At 50.0% G+C, this 26,400-nt stretch overlaps 2 protein-coding genes and 1 pseudogene across 3 annotated transcripts in view; 1 reads left to right on the top strand and 2 right to left on the bottom strand.

Annotated features, from left to right (window-relative positions):
- The window catches only part of TBCD (tubulin folding cofactor D), a 159,810-nt gene that overhangs the window by 30,084 nt on the left and 103,326 nt on the right, over positions 1–26,400 (top strand). For both annotated transcript variants that reach the window (XM_040639916.1, XM_040639915.1), the window contains exons 9-13: positions 348–480; positions 4,867–5,003; positions 6,256–6,316; positions 7,237–7,311; positions 12,409–12,503. In XM_040639916.1, coding sequence (XP_040495850.1) covers positions 348–480; positions 4,867–5,003; positions 6,256–6,316; positions 7,237–7,311; positions 12,409–12,503 — 501 coding nt within the window. The remainder of the gene's footprint in view (positions 1–347; positions 481–4,866; positions 5,004–6,255; positions 6,317–7,236; positions 7,312–12,408; positions 12,504–26,400) is intronic.
- On the bottom strand, positions 546–4,531 carry LOC103665845 (annotated as a pseudogene).
- ZNF750 (zinc finger protein 750) lies at positions 18,322–22,201 on the bottom strand. The gene is made up of 2 exons (XM_008693886.2): positions 20,342–22,201; positions 18,322–19,988 (listed from the first exon to the last, which is right to left on the bottom strand). Exons 1-2 carry the CDS (start codon positions 21,778–21,780, stop codon positions 19,280–19,282), a joined length of 2,148 nt encoding a protein of 715 aa, XP_008692108.1. The 5' UTR covers positions 21,781–22,201; the 3' UTR covers positions 18,322–19,279.

Raw genomic sequence — 26,400 nt, 5'->3', positions numbered from 1 at the left:
TTTAGGAACATGTTCATATTTTGGACTGTAAGGGAAAATGGCTGACGGCTTCGTCCCTCCCCCTCCTCCCCCTTCTCCCCCTCCTCCAACCTGGACATTTGTGGCTTCACAGTGAGAAAGTTGAGCAGGTTCAACTCTCACTACACTTGGTAATCGACGTGGGATGAGGGGTTCTTTATGAGACAGAGATTCAGGGGTCTAGTGTACATTTGGACCTTCACATTGCACCTGGGGGACCTGCAGAGTCATCTGTGGTTTTAATGTTGTGGGTGCCAAACACAGCACAGTTTGGGAGTTCACAGCAGATCCTTCCCACCAGTCTGAGCCGAATATGCTGTTGTTTGCAGCTGCCACTGTTCTCGAGTGCCTGGAGGGCTGCAGGCTTCCCAACAGCAACCAGACCCTGCTCCGGAAACTTGGGGTGAAGCTTGTGCAGCGTCTAGGACTGACGTTCCTGAAGCCCAGGGTGGCGAAGTGGAGGTTGGTAGACCAGGCCGTGCTGTGCGCGGCCTGCGTGTCTGTCGGGGAGGCTGGAGTGGTGATTGCCTGGCTTGAGGGGGCCATGACAGAGAACCCTGATTATCTTCTGCTTCCACTTCATTTCCTTAGTTTCAACAGTGTTTCTGATTTTGAAAGGAAGAGTTTTCCTTTTAGTTTTTTTTCTGTCCCTACATCTTACAGTTAGGGTAATTGGAGCTGGAGTGGTAACAAGGAAAGTTTGGTTTTGCATTTTCTGTGACATTGTTCAGGTGCAATATGACTTTGCCAGTTTGGGCTCGCTATAGGGAAAGCTCCGTTCAGCTCCATAAAGCTGAATACTAGCTTCTTTTAGAGAAAGCAGGCTGTCACTCAGGGTTGGTTCAGGAAGCCAAGCTGTCTGCCTGTGGATGGACACTGTCTTAACTCACAGGCTGACATTACTTCACAGATTGCTTTTGAATTAGTGGCTTCCACAGAAACAGACTTCTCTGCTGTGCTTGGAGTACTGTGTTTTTAACAGTCTTCGGGTTTTTTATTTTTTTTTGTTTTTGTATTTTTGTGAGGAACAAGAACCAAGTTTTGTATTTGTTCATTTCTCGCATTTGGAGTATTCCTCGATGACATCGTTGGCCTGAGACTCTTTGCCATAGTCCTTAACCACCACAGAACTACAGCCAGCTGCTTTATGGGGTCTTCCTTCTCTTGTTAGGTTTACAGAGGCCCGTCCATTCCCCCCGTTTCTCGTTGTCGTCAGCCTTCATTAGGTTGATCTGGTGCCCAGCACAGAGCACCTCCCCCAGCTTGACACACAGGCTCCTCACAGTCGCTGCAGATGCACAGACACGGGTTTGGCGCATGTCTAAGGCTGCGGCAGCTTTGTGAATTCCACGTCCTAGGCCACCGTGGATGAGGGTGGTCTCCAGCCCCTCTTGTAAAGCAGTGTTAATGTCCATGACACCTCCAGCAGCACGGCCTTCCTCGGCCGTGGTGGCGGGTTATGGGTGGAGCCAAATCTTGAGTGTATCCAAGCCTCCGCCCTCGTGCGACTCAGTGGTGGCAGGGAAAGCGCTAAGAGTCTTCAGTTTTATTTCAAGTATTGATGTGGGTGGTTTGGGAGGAGTTGTTTGGTAAAGTTTTCAGCTCAGCCTTTGTCTCAAATTCCAGCAAATTCAAGAGAAGTGTGTTGTTTTAGTGATGTTTTACTGAAATTAGCTTTTGGGTCATACAGCTTATTCTGTAAGAAGTTGTTTATGAGACTAAATGTTAGTGGTTAGTTTCCAAAATGCCATGGAAAATTAATATTCAGGGGCTCCTGGGTGGCTCAGGCAGTTAAGCATCTGCCTTTGGCTCCCGTCATGGTCCCAGGGTCCTGGGTTCGAGTCCCATATTGGGCTCCTTGCTCAGTGGGGAGTCTGCTTCTCCCTCTGCCTGCTGCTCTTCCTGCTTGTGCTCTCTCTCTCCCCCTCTCTCTGACAAATAAATAAATAAAATCTTTAAAAAAAAGGAAAATTAGTGTTCAGTACCATATTAGTGTTCTCCAGGGACACAGAACCAATAGGCTGAGAGGATGTGTGCATGTGTGTGCACAGACACTTCTAAAGAATTGGCTCATGTGATTGTGGAGGCTGGCAAGTCCCGACATCTGCGGGGTGAGTAAGAAAGCTGGAGACCCAGGAGAGCTGACGGTGGCATTTGAGTCTAAAGGCAGGAAGAATTCCTTCTTAACCCAGGGGAGAGTTGGCCTCTTTGTTCTGTTCAGGTCTTCAACTGATTGGACGAGCCCCACCCATCCTGGGAAGAGCAATCTGGTTTATTCAGTCTGCCAATTTAAATGTTTATCTCATCCAAAAATACTCAGAGGCACAGACAGAATAATGTTTGACTGAATATCTGGGTACTCTGTAGCTCAATTGAGTTGACACATAAAATCAGTCATCATAGGGACTATAAATGTTGATGTGCGAAGGGGAATAACTCAGTACCATAATTACTTTGTTCGGTTTGCATTTCCATGTACATTTAGTGGAAGTCTATCCTCTTACTATTTTTTTGTCTCTTCTGTCTTCATTTTTTATTTTTCCATTTTATCTCTGTTATATTTTTCTTCTATTTTCAGTGTCCTCCTTCTGTTGCCTATCTTCCCTTAATGAGGAGTAAGCCTGTCCGGCAGGCTGGTAACTCACTGAGGCCGCTCCCTCTTCCCAAGGACCTGTTAGGGTGGTCTTGTTTCTGTTCCTTTTCCCTGGAGCATAGCCCTTGCTCCTACAGCATGCTCCTTGCTTCTAGTAAACGGCTGTTTGGTCTCCCTTGCTGGGCCCATGTCCCAGTGACTCCCCAGCATTACATGACCTCTGGGCTCAGCTCAGCTCTCAGCCTCCCAGCTGCTCACATGGCGCTTCTGGGTCTTGCCCTGTACTCGCACATCTTAGGGGTTATCCAAGGATCTAAGGAGATGTCTATGCATGATTTTGGGTTTCCTTTGTAGCAACTACTTTTTCTCCAACATCTGTCCCTGGATACTCACCATCTCTGTAGTTTGAATTTTTTTCATCCACCAGGCAAGACTGCTGCTCTCTGCTTAGGCTGTCTTCTTGTGCTGCGATTTAGAAAGTACCTTTGGGGAGGAAGAGATCTGTGAAGTTGGGGTGCCCCTGGGCACCTCCCTGCTGTGAGGAATGGTATCCCGGTCTTGATTGTCATCTCTTGTGTGCCAGTGGCTGGTTTAAGACTTTCATCCAGGTTTTGTAGTTAATGGCAGAAGGGTAAATCCAATGGCAGCCTAAAGTCTATCATCTTTGTAGTTTCTGGTTACTGAGTATTAGGGTACGTACTTTTCCTATGAAATAATCAACCTGTGTACTGATTTGAGCACTTGGGTGTGCTCATGGTGACCAGTCCCCATCCTTACGTGACCTAGGGGCTTTCCAAAAGTCACTTCATTAACATAACTGAAAACACCTTAATCCAGAAATGGAGAAAGACCCAATATATATTTCTTACTGTAAATGATAACATCACAGTTATGTAACAGTACCCCAAAATTTAGCAGCTTAAAATACTGCATTTTTAATGTCCCCATTTCTGTGGATTGGGAATGGCTGTCACCTAGCTGGGTCCTGTGGTCAGGATCTGTCTAAGGCTTCACGAAGGTGTTGGCTAGCGCTGCTGCCATCTCAAGGCTCCACTTGGTGGCGGCGGGGGGGGGGTTGGCTCACCCTAGCATGCTCAGGTCATTGTTGGTAGGACTCCATTCCTTGTGGGCTGTCTGGTGGGGGCCTCCCAAAGGTCTTGCTGTGGGGCTTTCCATAGTGCAGTGCACAGTGTGGGGGTGGCTTCTGAGAGGGGTGGCAAGACAGAGGCCACAGTCTTCCTGAGCCTTCTTGAGAGGAACATCCCCTTGTTGCTGTGACTTTCTCATCAGAAGGAGTCACTGGGTCTGGGCTGCACCAAGGGGAGAGGATTGCATGAACATCAGAAGGTGGGCCTCCTGGGGCCAGGTTCTGTGCTCTGTCTATGAAGCTCCAGTTGTCTGCGTTTGGGAGTCAGCTTCAGGCCGCAGCCCCCAGATGAAAAATGTACCTTGACTTGGGCACCTTCTGTGCTCCAGGCAGTGTCCTGATCCAGGGCGACCTTCCAGTCTGGCCCATGCGTGCTTGCCTCAGTGTGGCGCACTGGTGCCCACCTTCCAGGTGGAAAGGTGGTGATGAAGGGCCTTTTGCACATCCTTGCATCTGTCCCGTCACAAGCCTCTGGGTAGGGCCTCCTTTGACAGATGGGGAAACTGTGGTGGCCAGAGGTTCAGGAGTTGTGCAGAGTCAGATGCTGGAGCCGGCCTGTGCTGGTGCCCTCATGGCACATGGATGATGCCTGTGGCCTCAGGTTGTGGGGAGGAGGGCTGTGGCTGCTGGGGCTTGAGAGGGAGGCTCTGGAGACTGTCTGCAGGAGCTAGCGGTGAGTGAGCTGAAGAGTCCAGGGTGGCGAAGGGCCTGGGGGGCAGTAGGGACAGGAGGCAGAGCGCCTCGTAAATAAGGCTGACGCCCACGGGACCCATGAGTGCCCTCCCTGCTGCTTCTGTTGGGCGTGCTCCTGCAGTCCTGCTCTTTCCCCCACCTTTCTACCTGACACTACCCAGCACTCGAGGGTCTCTGAGTAGCGCGGTCTCTGTTCTGTGGCTCAGATTGGTCATCGTCTTTCTTGGCAGCCCTTGTGGACGCTAGCTGTGACTCCATGTTCTTTCCATCCTGTCTCTAAAACACACGGAATTTTCACAGGCATTCTTTAAGATTCTAAGGGACACCAAATTACTGATTTCAGTCGTCAAGATAATTTCTCTTTGAGGCTCCAGCGGAAGTGGCAGCAGGTCTGAGGTAATGTGTGTTTGTGCAGGTACCAGCGTGGCTGCCGCTCGTTGGCTGCTAACCTGCAGCTCTGTGCCCAGAGTCAGAAAGCGTCAAAGATGCACGTGGAGACTCCCGACAGCGATGGAGACTATGACGTCCCCGAGGAGGTGGAGAGCGTGATAGGTGGGTGAGGTCCCTGCAGCCTCCTGGTGAGCCTGCAGTGGGCCTGCTGCCCTTTGGTCCTGGGGGTGCTGGCAAGGCTTCTCTGAGGTGCATTTAAATGGCTGCATGCCTTCGTCCCCTCTTTGTGCTGGCATCACGTGGCCTTCTGTGATCTTCCCCACTCTCACGTTTCATGGAGCTTGTGGCTGTTGGCCTGTGGTCCTGTTGTCCACGACCATTTGGGCCCTGGGCCCTGTCATTCTGTTTACTGTTTGCTTCTCATGTGTGAGCCCTTGTATTTCTACCTCAGTACACTGCCCTCAGCCCCTCCATGCCTTACCTGGGTGGGTCTGGCCCATGGCCTCAGGCCTTCTCCTGGAGAGATGGAGTGGTGGCTTTCCTGGCCCCGTGCCACACACACCTGCCATGTCCCTCCCACTGCAGACCTGAAGAGCTCTGGGCCCTGCCCTACTCTTACCCGAGGGAGTGTTTCCTGCTCACAGAGCGGGGCAGAGCCCCACTGCAGCAGCCTCACGTACCCTGCCAGCCTTCTGCCACACCCCTCCTTGTCCGGGTCCCCCTGCCTCCACTGTGGGATCTCCCACTGTCATTTAGCTCCAGCCTCTGTGTCCATGAGGGACAGCATTGCACCTCCTCTGGTGCCGTCTCGCTGCTTCTCACGTCCATTCTCCCCCCTTCACAGTGAGCTTCTTGCCAGAGTTGTCTACACCTGCTGCTCCCCCCACCCCTCGGGTCCTGTAGTGCACTGGTCACAGTGAACTTGAGCCCTTCACAGGCTCCTGTCCTTCCTCCGTGTTGGGCCTTCCCAGGCTGCCTGGGTGCTGTTGGTCAAGGTTTCCGTCGACTGGGACTTGCCAGGCCCTTCCCAAGAGGCCTCTGACATCTCCCCACTTCCTTTGGGGCACACTGTGTGGCTCTTCCGTGAGTCTGGCCTGCGCTTGAGACCCCAGTAAGCGCCCCTTTTCTGCACCCTCTTGCAGACACTGATCTCTGGGAAGTCTTCTCACTGGTGCTTTCCGCCCGGTTGGCTGGATCTACTTTTTAGCAATTATGGCAAGTGTTGGTTTTAAGTGATTGTTTAAAAACAGAGAAAAGGAAATGTTTTTTCCTTGTAATTAGAGTTAAGATTTTTTAATGTGATTCCCTTCATGGTGCTCATGAGTGACACCTTCAATCTGGGAAACGAAGAACTTACCTTGAACAGGGGTGAGTACATGGAGCTCATGGTCCCGGCCTTCCTGTGTTTTTACAGAGCAGCTGCTGGTTGGGCTGAAGGACCAGGACACCATTGTGCGGTGGTCTGCGGCCAAAGGGTAGGTGCCTGCTGTCCCACTGGGGGGAGCTGGGCCCGGGGCTGATGGCTTATCAGTGAAACACCCCATGGTCTGCGGAGCACTTTTCTGTCGTTTAGCACTTCAGGTGCGATTGAGAGCTGTGAACAGCTTAGAGGTTTTTAGAAGGTGGAATGTTTTTTTCTAATAAACGTTTATTGCTTTATGTTCTAATTTTAAAAATCATTACTGGGGAATGAGGCTTCTTCATTTTCTTGCCTTTCTGTATGGAGCGGGCAGAATTATAAGCATGCCCGATTTGCCTTTTTTTACCTTTCAGATGTTCCTTTTCTTGCTCTTCCATGTCCTCATCAGTGCAGCCCCTATTCCGTGCCCTGCCCAGGCAGGCACAGCCCCCACGTAGCGAGCAGGTGCTAGCCCAGCCTTATCTAACCCTAGAGCCCCTGAGAGGGGAAGTGGTGTTCGTCTTCTGTTATGCCTGAGGGAACGGCCTGCAGAGAGGTGCCCTCATGGGGAAGGCGTTCACTTTGGCAGCAGGCAACCTCTGAACCCAGAGTCACATGTGGTTGGAGTGGGATGGGCTGGGAGGGATGCTGATCCAGTCAGGGGATGTCTAGTGTGGATGTGGGGTAGCCCGCCAGGTGGGGGGTGGTCTGGAGGGGTCAGGCCTGGTGCTGGGTGCCACTGACCATCAGCGGCAGGCTGCTGCGCTGTGGACACCCCCCCCTTGTCTCCCTCCCCTCAGGAGATGCCTGTGTCGGGTCTGTTTATGTCACTAGGATGAGGCCTCCTGTAGAGCAGAGTGTGTGTGAGGCCCACTCTGGGTCTGCCTCTCTTTCCCATTCTCGGAGGGAGGGGAATTTGCTGGGGATGGTTCCTCGTTGATTGTGCCCCTCACAACGGGCGGGTGATGCTGACGGAGTGCTGCCTCTCTTTTTCAGAATTGGTAGGATGGCTGCAAGGCTTCCCAAAGAGCTGGCGGATGACGTGGTTGGGTCCGTGTTAGATTGTTTCAGGTATGTGAGAAGATCAAAGGGAGACCCGTTTCTGGTTAAAAGCAGTGGCTGGGGCACCTGGGTGGCTCATGGGGCGCCTGGGTGGCTCAGTCGTTAAGCATCTGCCTTCAGCTCGGGGCGTGATCCTGGGGTCCTGGGATGGAGCCCCACATCAGGCTCCTCCGCTGGGAGCCTGCTTCTTCCTCTCCCACTCCCCTTGCTTGTGTTCCCTCTCTCGCTGGCTGTCTCTCTCTGTCAAATAAATAAATAAAATCTTTGGGGGGAAGAAAAGCAGTGGCTGTTCTTTCACTCTATCCTTTTCCATTTTCTTTCAGCTGAGCTATTTGTCAGAGCCTCCAAAACCTTTTTGTTTTCCTTTTGAAGTTAAATTTGAGAACTCTAGTTATTTCTGTTATGTTTCTTTTATCAGCTTAGATCCCACTATGTTTAAAAACCTTAAGAAAAAAGTGGTTTTGAACTTGTACATATGTCGATATCATCCTTCGAAGAAGCCTGGAGTCCCTGAGGTGACATCCAGGAGAACGTCTGTGGTGAGGCATGTTCTGGATCTGTGGTAGCTGCCAGCCACATGTGGCTGTTGACCTTATAAAGAGGCTAGCATCACCCAGGTCTGAATTCTACTTTTGTTTTTTTAATTCTACATTTTGTTTAGTTTTATCGGATTTAAATTCAAACAGCCGTGTGTGGTGGAGCGCCTGGGTGGCCTCTGGCTCTTGATTTCAGCTCAGGTCATGATCCCGGTTGAGGTTGTGAGGTTGAGCCCCGAGTTAGGCTCTGTGCTGGGCGTGGAGCCTGCTTGGGATTCTCTCTCTCCCTTTGCCCCTCCCCCACCCCCCCTTAACAAAACAAAGACAATAGTCACAAGTGGAAATTGTTGTGTTGCATCTGGCTTAGCCTTTCCAGAGGCGGCTGGGTGGCCCTTGGCCGGCCCATGGTGTGGGCGTGGGTGGGGATTGCGGGTCCTTGGGATCTCAGCTTGGGTCCTGTAGGCCAGGGGGCAGGGAAGAGATCCAGGTAACATAGGTGTGCTCTCAGGTGCACTCTTGGGTGCAAGGCATGTTTGGTACAGTTTGTCCCAGAGGCCTCTTAACTTTGCCTGTGGAAACCTCTCTCTGGGTTTTGGAAGCAGGTGTTTCTAAGAGGGGTGTTGTTCTTTGGGCCCCAGTGCTTTTTTTCCTGGGCCGCCCATGCATGCATGTAGGGAGAGGAGCTGTCTGCACTTCTGGTTGCTCAGTCTTGTGCCTTAGTTGCCGAGGCTGCTCTGGGAGCACCCAGAGCACGTGCGCTTCCTCTGGGGCAGACTTTCTCTGGCACTGTCTCCAGCCTGCTCAGCGACAGTTGGAGGAGTGCAGGGAACAGGATGTCAGGTGTCACCTTTTTCAGAGTGATGCTGCTTGTGTGGCCAGTGTTTCTTCAGTGGAAACATTTCACCGTTGTCTGCCTCGTAGGCAGCCTGCGTTCCAGAGTCACAGCAGGAACTGGAAGGAAGGAAAGTGCTCCCTGTCCACGTGAGGATTCTGCTGGCTTATTTTAGGGTATCCTCTTGGGACTTTGCTGGTGGCGTGGTGATGGGTGTGCTGGTGAAGCTGGTCCTGAGCGCGGAGGTGTGAGTCCCTGGGTGGCGACTGGTGGTGGCTCTTGCATGCTTGTGCTGGAGCCCTCCTGTTCTTGGGAGAGGGCAGCGTTTTGAGCCAGGCCTTGGGGGGGGGTGGAAAGGGCCAGCGTCCTCCACCCCCAGCCTTTCCTCTCCCCTTTGCCCAGGGCACTGCAGGTTGGCCTCAAGTCTTTTTCTCTTTTTCCTTCCTGAGAGCATTTCTGCATGGGGCCTCTGATGGTTTAATGCGTCTCTTTACCCAGCCCTCCCTTAGGCTCTTCCTTGCCCAGCCTCCTTCCTTCCTTGCCCACCTGCCCTCTCCGGCCCCCTGTTGGCAGCATCCCCAGTACCAGCTTTCCTGGTGGTGGCTGTTCCAGTGCTCCTGTGCCCCCCTCACTCCTCTGGCCACTGCACCTCTGCCTGGGGGCCTGGGGCCCTTGACCTTGGGCGTCTCCATCAAACTCCCAAGAACGTGGTTTCTCCTGGCCAGACATATGGTCGTTTGTCCCGGCCTGCACCCGTGGTCTGCTTCACTCATTCTTGTTAGTTTAATGTGCAGACACTTCTCTGCCTTTGTCTTGTCATTTTAATGAGCTCCTCCGATTTTTGTATTTAGGTTGTGGAGGATAGAAACTATCTTACCGCTCTTGCTTCCCAGGGCTGGCAGCCTAAAGTGACAAGCAGGATGATGGGGAAAAGGACCTGAGTGCAGAGGCAGCCTCTCCCTGGATGGGTGCGAAGTGCCTGATTGCAGAACCTGGCACAGAAAGGAGTCACCCCCAGACCAGAATGTTTGAAGACCCTGAGAAGCAGGAGCCTGTTGGGTGGAGGGGGCATGCGGTGGGATGGGGGCTGTCGGACTGGCTGGTGACCTGGCACAGTTTGCTGCTATGATTCTTGTCCCTCCTTTTGTGTTCTCCTGAAAAGCTCAGCACAGAACATTAATTCCATTAACTGAGCATACCCCACTCCCGGGACTGCCCCTTCACTCCCTGCTCTGTTTCCAGGCCAGGTTATGTGGAATGAAGCTACACATGTCCCCGGGGGGCTTTACAGTGAGCCGCACAGGACCAGTGTGAGCAGCATGGCCATCATCCATTAGCTGCTGCTCCCTTCCCGATGTCCCGCCCCCTGGGTATGCAGCTATCCATTAGTACCTGTGCCCTACCTGCCCTCCTTCCTTAGAAAACAGTGGTTTAGCCCCTTGCAGGCCCCAGCAGCATTACCTCAGGGCAGGACCCCAGAGATAGTGTATGCTAGACCCAGCAGTCTGGTCCACGGCAGAAGTAGAGTGCCTGCAGGAAGAGGAGAGCAAGGCCCCATTGGCCTGGCCAGGGTCCTTGTGTTTGCCATCTGAACTCAGCTGCACAGGGGGTCTCCAGTTGGCAGATGGATTGCAGCCCTGGGTCCCAGGTCCCGGGTGTGCTGTGGGTGCACGTTGAGAAACATTTGGTGGTACCCTTGTGGCCCTAGGGAGCAGCCCACCGTCTCAGCAGGATGCACCACATGGCTCCTTTCCATTCTTCTCTTAGTTTTGTCTGTGTTTTTAATTGGGCAATATTTTACTTAAAAATTCAAAATGAAAGGAAAGATGGTGAAGTGCCTCTCTGTGACCCTCCCCTGCACACAGTGTCCCCTCCCCCTAGTACCCTAGGGGCACCATTTTTCCAGTGTCCTTCCGGGGCGTTGGACGCCCAGGGGAACAGATGAATGAGAATGTCTTTACCATCCCTTCTACGCTGACGGTCGCTTGCCCTCTGCGTGCTCCGCTTGGTCACCTCTGAGGTCATTCTGCTTTGTGCTTCCTACTGCCCTTGGCGGTCTGAGGCTAGGGTCCCTGAGCCCTTCTTGGCTTTTCTCTCTTGAATCTACCTGCTCTTGGCTTTGCTGTTTGCTGGTCTCCACTCATCTGTGACCCTGTACCCTCCCAGGGTTGCCCTGTGCTTGGGTCTGGGGCAGAACTTGCCCTCAGCCACTTGGCAGAGCACTGGTGTGCCCTGGCTCAGCCGATGTGGTGTTATTAATGTTGTTATTTTGCATGATTGTGTCCACGTCTGCTTGTGTGTGTTGGGCCTTGGGGAGAGTGTATGGGGCAGAAGTCTGGCCACAAGCCAGGTGTGGTGCGGGGGAGGCACTGTTCCTGAGTTCCCCCTGGAGTGGGCGGAGTAGGGGCCAGCAGGGTAATGGTCTTCCTTGTTCCCCCTGAGGCCACAGGCCTGACAGAAGGTCATGCCACTTTTCCATAGTTGTTGTCAAGCAGCAGTCCATTTAGTTTGGAAACAGACATTGGTGTAGCTGGTGATTGTTTTATTGATAATTGAGTCATCATAATGCTGATCTTTTATAAGTTTCTTTAAAATGTTATCAAATCTTATGAAAAGCATAAAGCATCTCTTTCCAGTTAAAATCCTAAAATACACAAAGTACAATATTAAATTTTGATACGGTCAAATAGCATTTGGGACAGACATTTAAAAAAATACCTGGAACTTAAAAATTTATAATTGGAAGTAGAAATTGGCACTGGTTGATGGCGAGGTCCGCAGGTCAGCAACTCTGTCTCAGGGAGTCCATGTCTGCAGGCCCTGGCACATGGGTGGGACTTGCTAAGTATCTGTTGAGTGAACAGATAAGCCTACATTCTCTCCTTTCTGAATGTTCTTGTGCTTGTTGCTAGTGAGGAATGCAATTCAATTGGTTTTCTTAAACATTTCTTTGCATCAGATTGATGGATTTAGAATAAGAAAGAGCCCTACAATGTCTCTTGCTTTTTGGTGAAGTGAATTTCCATGTTTATATTGGCAGCCAGATGTAGAAACTCTCAGGACAGCTCTTATCAGTCTGAGAAATGCTTCTCACTAATCATGATGCCAGGGGTACAGTTGTAAACAAGAGAGCTTCCAAACCACTTCAGGAAAAATTTTATTAGATATAACATTTTATTATGACTTGATTAATTGGCATAATTGTTTATTAAAAGCCCGTGTTTCAAATAGTGCAAAGCAGTTCTCTAAATGGCATTTCATTCTAACTTTTTAATCTTTACTTTAAGCCAGGAAAAGAGGAAAGGAGGTCTCCTTGCCCCTTTCTGCTAATCTAGTCTAGCCTTATTTTGATAGACTCACCGGTCCCCAGGTTTTAGTGCCTTGAATGGGGTGAGTCGCCGGCTGTGTGTAGTCAGCCGGCACACGCTGCTGTGGCAGGAAGCCTGTGTACAGCCTGGGTGTCTTGCTGACACACCTCTATGGACTGCTTTCTCTGCTGGCAGCATGTGGAGCCCACCTAGGACCTGTGTTTGTCATTGGGAGATCTGAAGAGAAATACTGAACACAGTGCTTACCTTCAGTTAAATTGCAGTATGTTATTTCTTTAGCCACCCGACAGTTGGAAAACTCACGAGCGGGTTTTAGGGAGGCTCCTGGGCACAGGATGTGCATCTGCAGTCTGTGTACACGGAGAAGCTGGCATGAGCCCTGCAGTCTCAGGCTTTCTGTGTGTCTCAGTTTTCAGGAGACGGACAATGCCTGGCATGGTGGCTGTCTGGCGTTGGCAGAACTGGGCAGAAGAGGCCTGTTGCTCCCTTCTCGACTCGAGGATGGTGAGTACTGCACACGTTTGCTCTGCATTGTCAGGACTGTTCGTAGCATGTTGGTTCTTCACTTCACCCTGTGATTTCAGCGTGGCCTGCCGTGAGTACAACCAGGCCTCTGCCCTCACTGCCTAGTGCATTTGTGTGCAGGAGAGAGCAGAATAGACCTGTGTTTTTCGGCCTGCCTTCTTGTATTGACGTTTCTGATTTTCTGACTGCCTCTTCTCCCTGCCGTGAAGTTTTACTACCACAGATAATACTATGTGTTTTGATTTGGAAAGCCACGAACCATTCTAATATCTGAGATTTTCTTGTCCCTCAGGAGGGGTTTTCACCCCTGTGGGGGTGCTGTTGCCTATTAAGTTGTGCACTGCTGCTGTGTTTATCATGTGGAGTGACATCATGGTCCCCTGGGAACAGGGCTCATACCAGCATGGGGAGGGGGTGGAGGGCTGGAGGAAGCGTGGTAGCAGGCCTGAGCAGGGGGACAGGGGCACAGTGCAGCAGATGTAGAGGGACCACTGAGCTCCAAGCCTGCATGTCCCGGCTGTTGGGCCTAGACATGGGGAGGTGCAGCATGGGGCTGTGGCGACGTGAAGCCCTGTCTGACTGGTGGAGATCAGCTCTGGGTGTAGCTGGTGGTGCCTCTTTGGACAGAAGGGAAGGATACCTGCGAAGGATGGAGAAGGCCCCATCCTGGGCTGTGTCACCACAGATGCTGTGTACCACGGGAGTTGACTTCTGTCCAGAATAAAGACATCTGTGCAGAGACATCTTACTCAGTAGCACCTGAGCTGTGGGGTGTCAGAAGTAATGGCTTTGCACTTCGAGTTGTGAAGCGTGAGGAGGGCTCTCAGACCCTCAAGATTCTACTTCATCTTTCAGCTCTACTGAGATAAAGTTTATATACTGTGACGTTCACCCATTTAGAGTGTACAGTTTAGTGGTGTATAGTGTATTTACAGAGCTGTGCAACCATTATCGTAATCTAATTTCTGAACGTTTTTATTGTCGCACAAAGTAAACCCTGTGCTCAGGGGCAGCGATTACCCATTTCTCCTGAACACACCCAGCCTCAGACAACAAATAATCTGCTGTCTCTCTAAATTTGCCTTTGCTGGTCAAATTTGCCTTTGCTGATCATTTCTTATAAATGGAATCTATGATAATGGTCTTCTGCCTGACTTCTTCCACTTAGCGTGATGTTTTCAAGGTTCATCTGTATTATAGCATGCAACAATACTTTGTTCCTTTTTATGGATGAGTAATATTCCATTGTATGGATACACCACACTGTTTATCTGTTCATCAGTTGATGGACATTTGGATTTTTCATCTTTTGGCTATTATGAATAACACTGCTACGAACATTTGTGTGCAAGTTTTTGTGTGGACATATGATTCTAGTTCTCTTGGGTATCTGTCTAGGAGTGGAATTGCTGGGTCATGTGGTAACTCCATCTTTAATTTTTTGAGGAGCTGCCAAATTGTTTTCCAAAATGGTAGTACCATTTACATTTCCACCAGCAGCATGTATGTGGGTTCCAGTCTCTCCACATCCTTCCCAACGCTTATTTTTCTCTTAGTGGGTGTGAAGTGGTATCTCATTGTGTCTCTAATTTGCATTTGCATGACTGACTAATGACTTTGAGCATATTTTCATGTGCTTGTTGGCCATTTGGATATCTTGTTGGATAAACATCTGTTCAAATCCTTTGCTCATTTAAAAAATTGGGCTGTCTTTTTGTCGTTGCTGTGAGTTCTTTACGTATTCTGGATTTACGTCTCTCAGCAGATAAAGGACCTGTAGTACTTCTCCCCATTCCATAGTTGTTCTTTCACTTTCTGGTTGGTGTCATTTGCACCAAAGTCCTGCATTTTGATTAAGTCCAGCTCACCAGTCTTCTGTGTCTGTGTCACAGACACGGTGAAATCCCTGTCTGGGTGGTTCCAACTCCAGTTTAACTTGAAGGACATAGAGCCTTTTCTCTGCTTTTTGTGCATGAGACTGGCTGGTGTGCATGTGCCTATCATACCTTATGATGTTGAGGTGCCCACCTGTCACTAGCTGGAGTGAGAGAATGTGGGTGATGGTGTCATGAATGAGAAGTGTCAAGCTGTTGCTTAAAATCTAGAAGATGTAAGGTGTGGTCTTCCCTTGACTGGCTGGCTGCTTCCAGACTGGCGACATCATCCATGTGCGCTGAACCCTCTTGCAGGCCCTTGCTGTGTCTGGTGGGGTCTTAGGGAGCTGTGCTGTCTCCTCCCTGAGAAGGATAGTGCCAGCCTGGGGAACAGTGATTTTGTCTTGGCGCAGGCTCCGGAGGTGACTGGGGCTAACATTTGCTCCTTCTTCTTCTCTTGCTCCTCAGACTGGATAATGCCAGTTGCCCTATCTTCAAGTTCACTGATTCTTTCTTCCGCTTGCTCAAATCTGCTGTTGTGCAGCTTGCCTGAAGTTTTCATGTCTGCTACTGTGTTTTTCAGTTTCAGAATTTCTATATGGTGTCTTTTTATAGTTTTTTTTTTATTGATATTCCGTGTTTGTTTGGACATTGTTTTCTTGGTTTCCTTTAGGTCTTTGAGCGTATCTGAAAGAGTTGATTTAAAGCCTTTGATTTTAGTGCAATGTCTGGGCTTCCTCTGGGAAATTTCTCTGCTTTTTCTTTTGAAATATATGTGTACTTTTCTGTTTCTTTATGTGCTTTGTAGTTTTTTTTGTTGGAAACTGGATGTTTTGAATACTATAATGTAGTAATTCTGGAAATTAGGTTCTCCCCTGCCCCCAGGGGTTTGCTGTTATTACTTATTATAAGGTGATCCTGTCCATTTAGTGACTTCTTCCAGTCTCTTTGCAATGACTGTATTCCTTGTTGTGTCTGGTCACTGAAGTCTTGGTTCCATTATGTGTGCAGACAGCCAGTGACCCAACAGGTTTCCTTAAGTGCTGAAATTTTGTAGGTTCTTTCTTCACTAAGCACTCTCTTGGTTTCTGTAAGTTTTTGATGAGATTTCAGAGTTCTGAACGAGTTGAGTCTGTCAGTTTTGCTGGCCTAATGGTTGTTTTGGTGGAGGGACCGATTTGTGGAGTTCCCTACTTTGCCATGTTCTGTGACATCATCCAAAAATTAGCATTTGACTAGCTTTCCAGCATTAGTGTGGGTCCTCTGAGCAGAAGCAGATGCTGAGACAGGATTAAATGTGCAGAGATTTTATTAGGGAAGTGCCAGTGAGAGAAAACAGGAAGGCTGGCAGAGCCACTGTCTGGCCCAAGTGCTGTGGGGCAGCAGTGGGGCTGGGGTCCTCAAGCCGAAGTTGGCCACAGAGGCGGTCCTGTGTCCCCAGAAGGGACTGTGCTGGTGTTGCTGCTGAACTCTCTCCCTGGCAGAGGTGCCGTGGGGCCTGGAGTCAGCCTGCTTTGGTGGGTGGGGCCTGGCTGTGACTGCAGCTCTGTGGCTGCAGAGTGCCAGCCTCTCCTGACCTTGTCACTCCCCATAAGCCTGTGTACCTCAGATCTCAAGGGAGCAGCTGGGCCCTGGGAGGGGTTGCATTTTCCAGTGTTCCTGACACAGTTCTGGCACCTTCCTGTTCTGAGGACCACGTGCCTCACCGATTTTTAACCTTTGTGCATTTTCAACTGTTGGACACTCCAGTCTTTAAGAAAAGTGCATGAAGGGAGCTGAGATGTCTCAGAAGAACATGCAACTCTTGATCTTGGGGTTGTGAGTTCGAGCCTCACATTGGATATAGAGATTGCTTAAAAATAAATAAAAAATTAAAAAAAAAAGAGAGAGAATTGAATACTGTGAGACCTGTTTGACTTAGTATGTGAAGTAGTTGTTCTGCCTTTCTGAATTAAAGTGCTTTTCTCCTTGATGAATGTGTGTGCGCTTCATTTCATACCCACACATGCCCTCTTTCCCCATGGAGTGTGGCGTGTGGTGAAGGGTAGAGCTAGTGGTGGGGGCAGACTGCCACGGGCTGCTGGGAAGCCTCCTCAGAAGGGTTGTTGTCAGCATTTTGTTTTCCTCTTCAGTATGAATTCAAGGACCCCTTTAGCTTTATTGAGATACAGTTCACTTAACATGCAGTTTACCTATTGAAGATACGTGATTTAATGGTTTTGGTGTATTCTTTTTAAAAAACATTATAGAATGTATGTAACATAAATATTTGCCTTGCTGACTATTTTTAAGTGTACAATTCAGTGGTATCAATCAGATTTACAGTTTGTACAACCAATATCACTATTTCTGAAAACTTTTCATCATTCTGAACAGAAATTGTGTCCCCATTAAGTTCCCCTCTCCCCTCCCCTGCAGCCCCTGGTAACCATTCGTCTGTCTGCCTGTATGAATTTGCCCATTGTAGGTGCCTCACACAGGTGGAGTTGCCCATTTGTCCTTTTGTGTCTGGCTTCTTTCACTGAGCGAGAGGTCTTCAAGGTTAATTCATGCTGTAGCACGCGTCAGAACTTTATTCCTTTGTGTGGCTGAGTAATACTCCATCGTATGGGTAATCTACATTTCATGTGTCTGTTCGTCTGTCAGTGGATGCTTGTGTTGCTTTTATCTTTTAATTTGTGAATAATGTTGTGAATATTGGTGTACACATACCTGTTTGAGTTTTTGTTTTTACTTCTTTGGGGTACTTCCACTACGTAGAAGTGGAATTGCTGGGTCATAGGGAAATAATTCTGTATTTAACTTTTTGAGGGCTTATTACTTTTTATATGTAAAGATTAAAAACTTTGAGCTCTTAAGTTGGGTCACGAGTGAATACAGAGGGTAGAATAGTTAAAAAAATCAGCAAGACTGTTTTTTGTTACAAAGATCTAGGACTCCATTGTACTTTTAAAATTATTATTATTTAGAGAGAGAGGAGAGAGAGTGTGGGGAGAGGGGAGAAGCAGAGGGGGAGGGAGAGAGAGAATCTCAAGCAGACTGCTTGCTGAGTGTGGAGCCTGACAGGGCTGGATCCCATGACCCTGAGATGATGACCTGAGCTGAAATCAAGAGTCTGATGCTTAACCAACTGAGCCACCTAGGCGCCTCCATTGTGCTTTTAGAGACAGATCTGAAGGGCCTGTTGGGGTCTCCATGGCTGTGTCTGTGATATGTGACCTTTGGGGGAATTATGTGAGGAGGGATCAGTCATGATGCTGCAGGCATACAAAGCTCCCCAGTGAAAATCTGCAGGTAGTGATGGCCTCTGCCTTCCCCAAGAGCTCTGAGGTGTGCCTCTCCTCCCATGATGCACTGTCGCAGGAGGGCTGGATAGTTAACTGTCCTGGTTCCTCTTCTTACACTTAAGATGACTCCTGACACTTTCGGGTGAGCTGTAAAACATAGCGGTCTCAGAATCTTTGGGCTCTTGACGTGGGAGGTCTGTGTTGTTGTGCGTAAAGCACGAGGTGAGAGCTTGTCTGTAGGGTGCCAGGCTTTGGGTCCTGAGCCTGGAACACAACCTCTGATGTGTGGTTTTGCTTTCTGCAGAGCGTTGACTTGCTGGAAAGTAGGGGTATCTTATTTTTGTTCTTTGTCAAAACATTTTGGTGTACGAAGACGAAAGAGCCCTGGCATGCTAGTGAAGGGAGGGCGCGTGTTCCTCAGGTTTGTGTTGTAAGAGTAGGTGTTTTGGGTTAACGGCATGTGGTTGTCTGAAGTCACATCTCAGCACTGCACTGCTGTGCGCACTGGCCCTTTGTTGATACCTCAGGTGATGTGTCAGAGGACAGGGGCTCTCCTGAAAAGTGGGAGGAAGGGGTCCTGTGAAGGCCCATGGGGTGGGGCGTACCGGTGCTGATGGCCTTTTCTCAGGTGGCAGTTGTAGGAACTGAGCCTGGGGAGCCCCAGGTGGGTGTGCGTGCCCAGACTTGGTGCCTGCCAGTTGCGGCACCGCACATGCAGGTGTGCTCACACACGCACACGCGCAGGCAGGTGCCCTTTTTCTGTTGAACTGCTGCCTCAGCTCATTCCCCTCCTCATCGCGTTTGTTTGTTATGGCAGACTAAAGCATCACACAGAGTTCATGGATTCTTTAAGTCACCTATGAGTTTATTGGAAAATTAGCAATATATACATCATTTTAGAAAGTGGAAAATGAGGCTGAATGAGTCGGGAAGTTCACTGTAGCATCATGAGGAAGTAGGACACGCTAGCAGTAGCTGCACCAGCAATACGCTTTTCCCTGCTGGAAATAAATTATGTGTATAAATAGCCTCTTGATGTTTGCGTGTTATTCACTCATAACAAATCACATAGTTTTTACATAGGGCACTTTAATGACAGTGCTGGAAATGTTTTCTCCTGGCGTTTTTTTCAGTAATTGTTATTTACTTGAAAACACACGGTAGATTCGATAGCAAAACAGCTAAAGCAGTTTGTTTTAGTGCTAAGGTATTTATAAGAAAAGTATTTTTAAAAGCTTTCCTATAAGACGGCATGTACCTAAAAGCTGTCTTTTAGTCTGTGTACTCAGTGTGACATTTACAAAAACAAAAGGCAGTGTTTAACTGCTCAGTCTTAAGGGTATGAGTTATTTAAATATTTTTACAACCAAGAGTAGAAGCACCTTTGAATATTCATGCTTAATATTTACAGAAACTGAAGTTGCAGCTTTTCTTTCTTTTCTTTTTTTCTTTCTTCTTCTTCTTCTTTTTTTTTTTTAGAAGAAAAAAGAAACTGTGTTGTAAAAATTGACCAGATAAAGCAAAGGCGCCAGATGAGCTTTGCTGCTGTGCAACCGACTTTGGAAGGCGTGTCTGCACCCGCGAGAGCTGGGCGCTAAGACACCCGTGTTCTTTTCCGAAGAGTGAGCACTCTGGCTGTGTCGCTCTGCTTCGTCTTCTTAGTCCCTTGCGGGGACTTCCCTGTATCCCTTGGGCTTGTCCTCTTTTGCCCTCTGGGTCTGAGGTCACACTGAGCCTCCTGGCTTTCCGTGGCGCTGAGAGTGGGTCCGTCTTGTTGGCAGGTGGATTCCGGGGCCGTGGGCTCTGCATCGCCCACCCGGACGTTCCCCGGGCTGTAGGCTGCCAGTTGGCAGAGGGCCACGGCCGCCGTCTGCTTCTGCTCATCGCTGCTGTCCACCGCTCTTGTGTCCTGGGCCCTCACAGTAGGGGTTGTTGATGGCACTGCAGCAGCGTCAAGGCCGTTTTGATTTGTCTGAGTGTGGTCTGGCCCGTCTTCAGAACTTTCCCTCTCCGTGTTTTGAGCAGCTGTGGTGGCAGGTTCTGCCTCTTGCGATGGGCTGCGGAAGGAAGGTCTTGGAGTCAGGGCATTGCAGGGATCTTTCACCGAGAGGTTAAGAGGCATGTCCTGCAGCTCTGCAAAGTCCTTGTACACAGGGCTGTGAGTGGCTGGTTTAGCCTCTGGTTTCTTGGAGAGGTTCAGTGGAGCTGTCCTGGAGCCGTCCTCTGGGCTGGAAGGTGTGGCCTCTGTACCATGAGAGGCACTTCCTGTCTCACCTGGAGCATCTCCGTTCATAGTGTCAAGGCTGGAAGAGGCAAAGAGAGGTCTTAATAGGAACCTTGCTTAGAAAAGCTACTGTCTAGGGGCGCCTGGGTGGCACAGCGGTTAAGCGTCTGCCTTCGGCTCAGGGCGTGATCCCGGTGTTATGGGATCGAGCCCCACATCAGGCTCCTCTGCTATGAGCCTGCTTCTTCCTCTCCCACTCCCCCCTGCTTGTGTTCCCTCTCTCGCTGGCTGTCTCTATCTCTGTCGAATAAATAAATAAAATCTTAAAAAAAAAAAAGCTACTGTCTGAAGCATCTTGAGCATGTATAAGCCTGGCTAATTGAGCACAACCAGAGACATGCTTTGGAGATTTTGAAAATGAAATTTTCTTACCTTTTTGCAGACTCGTCTCTGTTTTCCAGAGCTTGGGAATGTGGGCACTCTGTGCTTTTCTTGACAGGCTTGAAGGCTGTGAGGCTGTGTTCGGGCTGATGGAGTCTTCCCAGGGCGCTGGAGGCTGGCTTGTCTGAGAGGCTGCACAGCCCGGCACACGGCTGACTTGTCTGTGTGAAGTTGGTGGGACTTGGCCTTCCTGGGGACCCTGTGGCTGCGCTTCCTGCTCGAGGGCTCATTTTGGTTCCCTCTGTGTCCCTTTGCTCATCTTTGGAGGAATCTTTAGCCTCAGGAGTTGGGCTCTCCTTCTCAAACTCGGTGTGTTTTTTGTGCGTGCTGGAAGGACTTGACTTGGAGGGACTCAAGGCCGGGTAGAGCAGGGCAGCCTCATCCAGTAGGTGGGAGCTTTGATCTCTGGAAATACCCGCGACAGGTGGAAGTCTGAGACCGTAGGAGGAGAACGCAGACTCTGGTCTGTAAAACCCATAAGGAATTGGCAGGTTGGAATGATACTGCTGAAAGAACCTATAATGGTCATATGCCGAGGGGGGATTCAAGTGCTTCGGGACTGGCCCCGGGGGAGGCAGCAAGTGCCTCTGGTCTTGGGCCCCGTAGACGGACAGCAGGGGGGCCTCACACTCAGGTGAGTTCCCAGCAAGTAGGTAGGGTGAATAGATGGTAGCCAGTCCATGCTCTGTGTAAAAGTGCGGCGAGTACTCTGGGATCGCAGGGTGCACATAAGGGGAAATGGCACTAAACCCTTTTGTAGAAGGGATTTTGTGCGGGAACTCAGGCGGGAGGAAAGGTGAGCCAGCTTTCCATGGGTAGCTGGGAGCGTGGAATGCAGACTTGGTGTGGAAGGAGGTGGCTTTGGCCGAGGGGTTGGGCAGTGCCAGCAGTTCCGGGGCCTCAGTGTGTTCTGGCCCTTTTAGTCTGTGCTCTCCCACTGGGACAAATGCCGAGGGCCGCACAATGCCTTCCAGAACGGGCTGGGTACCCCTGCTGGCTTCTGGGGCTGGACTCAGGGGTGCTGCTTCCTCATGGAGAGCAGGCTTCTGTCCTGGGCACCTGTGGGGCCCACGTGCGTGCAGTTCCAGGTTTTCCTTCACGTCATCCTTGGCGAGGCTTTGCTGGAGCTTGGCATCAAAGTGTGGGAGCCCGTTTGCAACGGGTTTGGTGGAGGTGGGCTTTGCTGCCGCATCTGGCTGATTGGGTTGCTTAGGGTCCAGAGAGTTAGATTTGGGGCACTTAGGGATGCGGTCCTGCTCTGACACTAAAGTGATGGAGTTTTTGCAGAGACCGTACTTCATGTGGTTGAAAAGGTGTGATTTTTCATTGCACGTGAAAGGACACTGGAAACACTTATACTTGAAGGGCTTTCCTGGAGGCCTTGGGATGTAATGCGGTTTTTTTGGTTTTCGCTCTTTGAGAAGACTCATGTTCTTTCTTGTGGTATAGGCGTTGGTGTTCTCTCTGGTCCGAACACTACTGGCTCCTGTCTAATTAAGATCTGGCGGTTGCTGCTTCTCCTTTGCTTCCTTTCCAAGTGCTTCTATTTGCAGACAGCTCCACGTGCCGTGGGTCTGACAGGGGAAGTCTTGCTCATTGGGGCTGGGTGCTGCAACAGAGGAGCAGAGCCTATTAGCCCAGCTTCGTAATAGATCACCTAGAGATACGGAGCGGTCACCACCCTCGTCGGTGCAAGGATGAGATGAGCAACTGCCCCCTACCTGTAACCTGGCCGCCCGCCCCCATGATGTTCCTGTTTTCTCAAGTCTGACCTGAAAGAGTTGTCTTGGGGCCAAGAAGAGTATGGTGTGTTAGTGTCAGCTCTGAGATCACCTGTAGTTCTTTGAGTTTTGGGAATCTTTATCCTGTGACCTGAGGCCTCTGATGCCACGAAGGTTGTAGACTGAGGCCAAGTGACTGTTGGGACCCCCTCCCCCCAACCCATGTCCATGGAGTCTGTAGTGCTGGTCTGACTGCGCTGACCATGACTATAGGGGCCCGGCCTGCGTGTGACACTCACATTGCTTACTTAGAGCCGGGAAGGTCTGAGTGTGACATGTGGTCAGTGCTCCTTGACTGTCCTGTCCTATTTAATCATGTTGTGTTCTACGTGTGTGTACTTAGAAAAGAATATTTAGATATACGGTCCCACCCTACTGCTTCCAAAATCAAATGAAAAGTCAGCTTTATCAGTTAGTTGCATTTATGCTGTCTCAAATACAGATGTAAGTGCTGTGTTTATGTTGACTCAGATGGTTTTGAGATGCTATCAAGTTGAGTTTCTGATCCCTGTGAGGGACTGAACGTTCTCCTTCGCTGCTGTTTCCACCGCCCACCTCATGCTCACTGTGGAATAAGTTCTTGTGCTCACCCCGCGCCTGCCCGGCCAGCAAACACAGATGTGTGTGGACAGCTGAGAGCATGTCCGGTCCAGGGCACCTGTCTGCCTTTCCTGGCCTTACCTCCAAATGGTGGTGCCTGTTTGAGAGATGGTTGGATCGTGGTAGCCTTTACCCTTTGGGAAGTGGGCCCTGGGCCATCCTTGGCTGCAGGTGTCTCTGGCCTTTTATACCTTCCCCCAGGGCTCTCCTCTCCCTGATGCCTACCCCCTCCCAGGCTTAACCAGAGGTCTCAGCCTGGTTTCCTTCAGAGGCTGCTCCGTACATCCCTGGGGCACTCTCTCTGCCTCATAACCCGAAACCGAGAACAAAGACCTGAGTTCTGGGAGGATCTCGCATGGCCCCGGCGGCGCGGCTGAGTGCCCCGGACCAGCCCATGGAGTGACTGTGTCTAGCAGCAAGCGTGTGGGTGGGGAGGCTGGAGGGCAGCGGGAGGAGTCAGGGCCCGCTCTTTCACTCAAGAGCTTCAGCTTCTAAATGTTTTCAAACAGCTTAAAAGTAAAGTTAAAAGGAAATGATTTAACGAAACGGTTTTCAGATGTCGTTTTGCTTTAAGGAATAGGCAAGTGAGGTCAGTCCTGAGTCTCGTGGGATTTTGTGGATAAAGCATCACCTTCTAGACATTGGGTGATTAGAACGTTCATCTGGAAAACAGCCTTTTAAAAATAGAGAAATACATATGGGAAATTGAAGAGACTTGTTTTCACAAAATAAAATGTAGTTTCTCTGAAATGCCTCTCCTTGTCGTCCCACACACTGCGATGAGGTCATCGGTGGTGTGCAGGAGGGGTGGAAGCAGGTGGAGTTTGGGTTTTCACTCGGCTACCTTAAATTTCTGAGAAAGTGCTCTGATTTTATTCTCTGCAAACTGGTTTCTCTGCTCATTTATTCATATTCCTTAAAAACACAAAGAAGCACTCCCCCCACCCCAAGAAACTGCTTTATCCTCATCCATTGTTTCCAAAGATGTATGTTTACTAAGAAGTGGTTTCTGCTGATGTCTGTGGCCCTTCTGTTGGGAGGAGTTTTGTAGAGCAGTAGTGGTGAGGCATATATTTTGGGTGAGAAATGAGATTTTTGGCTGCCCCGTGACCGTGACTGGGGGGGGGGGGCGTCCCAGAGCCCTGGGGAGGGTTCATTGGCTCACCCTGCCCCGTCCTCTCGCACAGTGTGGCAGTGTCAGAGCCCAGCATGTTAAACTTGTAAGCATAGCTTTGTGTCTTTCTAAACTTCCCCTCTTATTAAAGGGAAAAACGTGAAATAACTCTTTATGAGTTCAGCCCATACCTTGGGGGGTAGGTATGCTCTGGGCTATAAAAGCACAGTTTCCTTGCTGCCTGTCAGGAAGCGATTCCAGCCAACCTGGGCCAGCTAGATAAGTCAGCGGGCGTGTGCCGGCACGTCTCACCATGCTCCCTGGTTCTGAAGGCGTGAGAACCTCTGCAAGTCAGGTTCCCATGATTGTATAGGATATGTCATGGCAAAGATCCGAAAAGTGATTTCATCACTAGCTGGAAGCACCGTGATTAAAATGATGGCAGTTGCAAAACTTTATCAGGTGTGAGCCCGGAGTCCAGCGGTGCCGAGAGTGGGCACAGGTATGCCGCCAGTGTCCAAAACCCCAGACGCTGGTACCGAGAGTGGGCACAGGTACGCCGCCAGCGTCCACAATCCCAGACACTGGTACCGAGAGTGGGCACAGGTACGCCGCCGGCGTCCAAAACCCCAGACGCTGGTGACGAGAGTGGGCACAGGTACGCCGCCGGCGCCCAAAACCCCAGACGCTGGTGCCGAGAGTGGGCACAGGTACGCCGCCCGCGTCCAAAACCCCAGACGCTGGTACCGAGAGTGGGCACAGGTACGCCGCCGGCGTCCAAAACCCCAGACGCTGGTGCCGAGAGTGGGCACAGTTACGCCGCCCGCGTCCAAAACCCCAGACGCTGGTACCGAGAGTGGGCACAGGTACGCCGCCCGCGTCCAAAACCCCGGAGCGCAGATGAATGAGAAATTCCCTCAGGACTTAGGAGAATGATTCAGATGTGTTAGATAATGCTGTGTTCGTTTTAGAAGCAGTTTTGTTTAGCACTGCTGGTCCTTTTAGGCAAACACATAAATAAACCTATGTTAAATTTATCAAATATTTATAGGAGGCAAGTTATATTTAAGTTATCTTAGTGTTTCCCAGAAGAATAATTTGGGTAATAATTGGTTTTATGTTAATATTAGTATACACTTTTTCAGTCAGATGACGTCATGTGTAAAGTTCTGGTCTGCATTTTTGTTCTTTGTTCAGTTAGCACCCAAGAACAGTAAACGGGTTCTCCGGGGATCGTGCCAGTGCCCTACGAGGTGAGAGTATTCCAGGGCTGACCTGTGGGAAGGGAAGCCTGTGATGGACTCACAGGTGCAGTAGTGTTAGTAACTTTGGGTAAACTGACCTCTCAGGGTTGCACAATTCACTAATTAAAACAGCTGCTTCAGATGCCGAAGGAGATGGGTGTATTCACTTGGTCATAAAAAGGCAGTAATGTCAGAGAAAGAAGTGGGTTAAAATTGAGGCTATTGTAAGCTTTCGAAGGGTAGAGCCTATCTAGCATGATGTCAGTCTGCGAGTTCTGTGAGGGTTACCAGGGTGAAGGAACTCAACCTGACTGCCGGACCTCGTCGGTCTCGCCCTCTGTAGGGACGCGGTTTGTGACAGTCTCTGCCAGGCCAGTTTATATCCGCTGGGCTTGGTGCTTGCTGGCAGCTGCTGGTGTTAAATATTCCGAAAAAAGGGTATTGTTGCCTAAACAACACAATCGAGAGCTTTAACTGTTTGTAGTAAGTTTGGGTTTGCATTGAGAGTGAGGTTTTTCTAAAGTGCGGAGAGGTGTTTCACACAGCCTTTTCCTGGAGACGGCATGCGTCTGTCTTAGTTAATCTGTATCTGGAGAGCTGCTAACCATGCAGGACCCTTTGATTTGGCCTTTGTTAGAGAACCGCAGCGTTAGCACGTTTTAAAGTTCAGATGTTAGCTTGGTCCTCAAAGGAGGTTTGTGTGTCACAATGATGTTTACTCTTGAGCAGCAGGAAGTGCTGGGAGCTGCTCCTCACGCACCGTCCCTCCCTCCCTCCCTCCGTCAGGGTCAGAGTGGCTGTCACTGAAATGCGGGTCGGGTCTGTCCTCCGCCTGCCTCTGTGACCTCCCTCTCGGAGTCCTGTCAGACTAGGCTACCCGTGTACACAGCATCCACACTGGGGGGCGGGTCCCTGGGGGGGTGGTGACTTAAAGCCACACACAGGGCCCTGTGTGAGCTTCCAGAGGTTTTCCTATTTTATTTAAAGATGGTCCTTTTATGACATCAAGCATTTTAAACTTCTGCTTGTGTTGAACTGATGTACTTTTTTGCCTTAGAAAGTGCGGTGAGCCGGCCCTGCTGCCGCCTTTCTCCTCTTGCTGGGCTCCTGTTCACAGGCCCGCCCGGCGTCTGGGCATAACTGCCCACACAGCACTTTGAGCAGCCTGTGGTTTCGGTTGGCCACAGGGTTTTGTTTGCTTGTTTTTGAAGTTCTGAATTGCCAATGCACTGTCTTTCGATAGGTTTGTAAGTGTGGACAATTAATGTCGTTGCCAGTTGTTAAGATAATAGTGAGTGGCTGGCATGTTTA

Source organism: Ursus maritimus, unplaced genomic scaffold, assembly GCF_017311325.1.
Source record: "Ursus maritimus isolate PB19 unplaced genomic scaffold, ASM1731132v1 scaffold_24, whole genome shotgun sequence".
Taxonomy (NCBI): Eukaryota; Metazoa; Chordata; class Mammalia; order Carnivora; family Ursidae; genus Ursus; species Ursus maritimus.
This window is presented reverse-complemented; position numbering and strand designations above follow the sequence as displayed.

Bases quoted from the DNA above. Each gene is read 5' to 3' on its own strand.
- ZNF750 (XM_008693886.2), bottom strand. From the start codon at position 21,780: ATGAGTCTTCTCAAAGAGCGAAAACCAAAAAAACCGCATTACATCCCA. The intron at 19,989-20,341 runs GTAAGAAAATTT...TGCCTCTTCCAG, and splicing joins AGAGACGAGTCTGCAAAAAG to CCTTGACACTATGAACGGAG.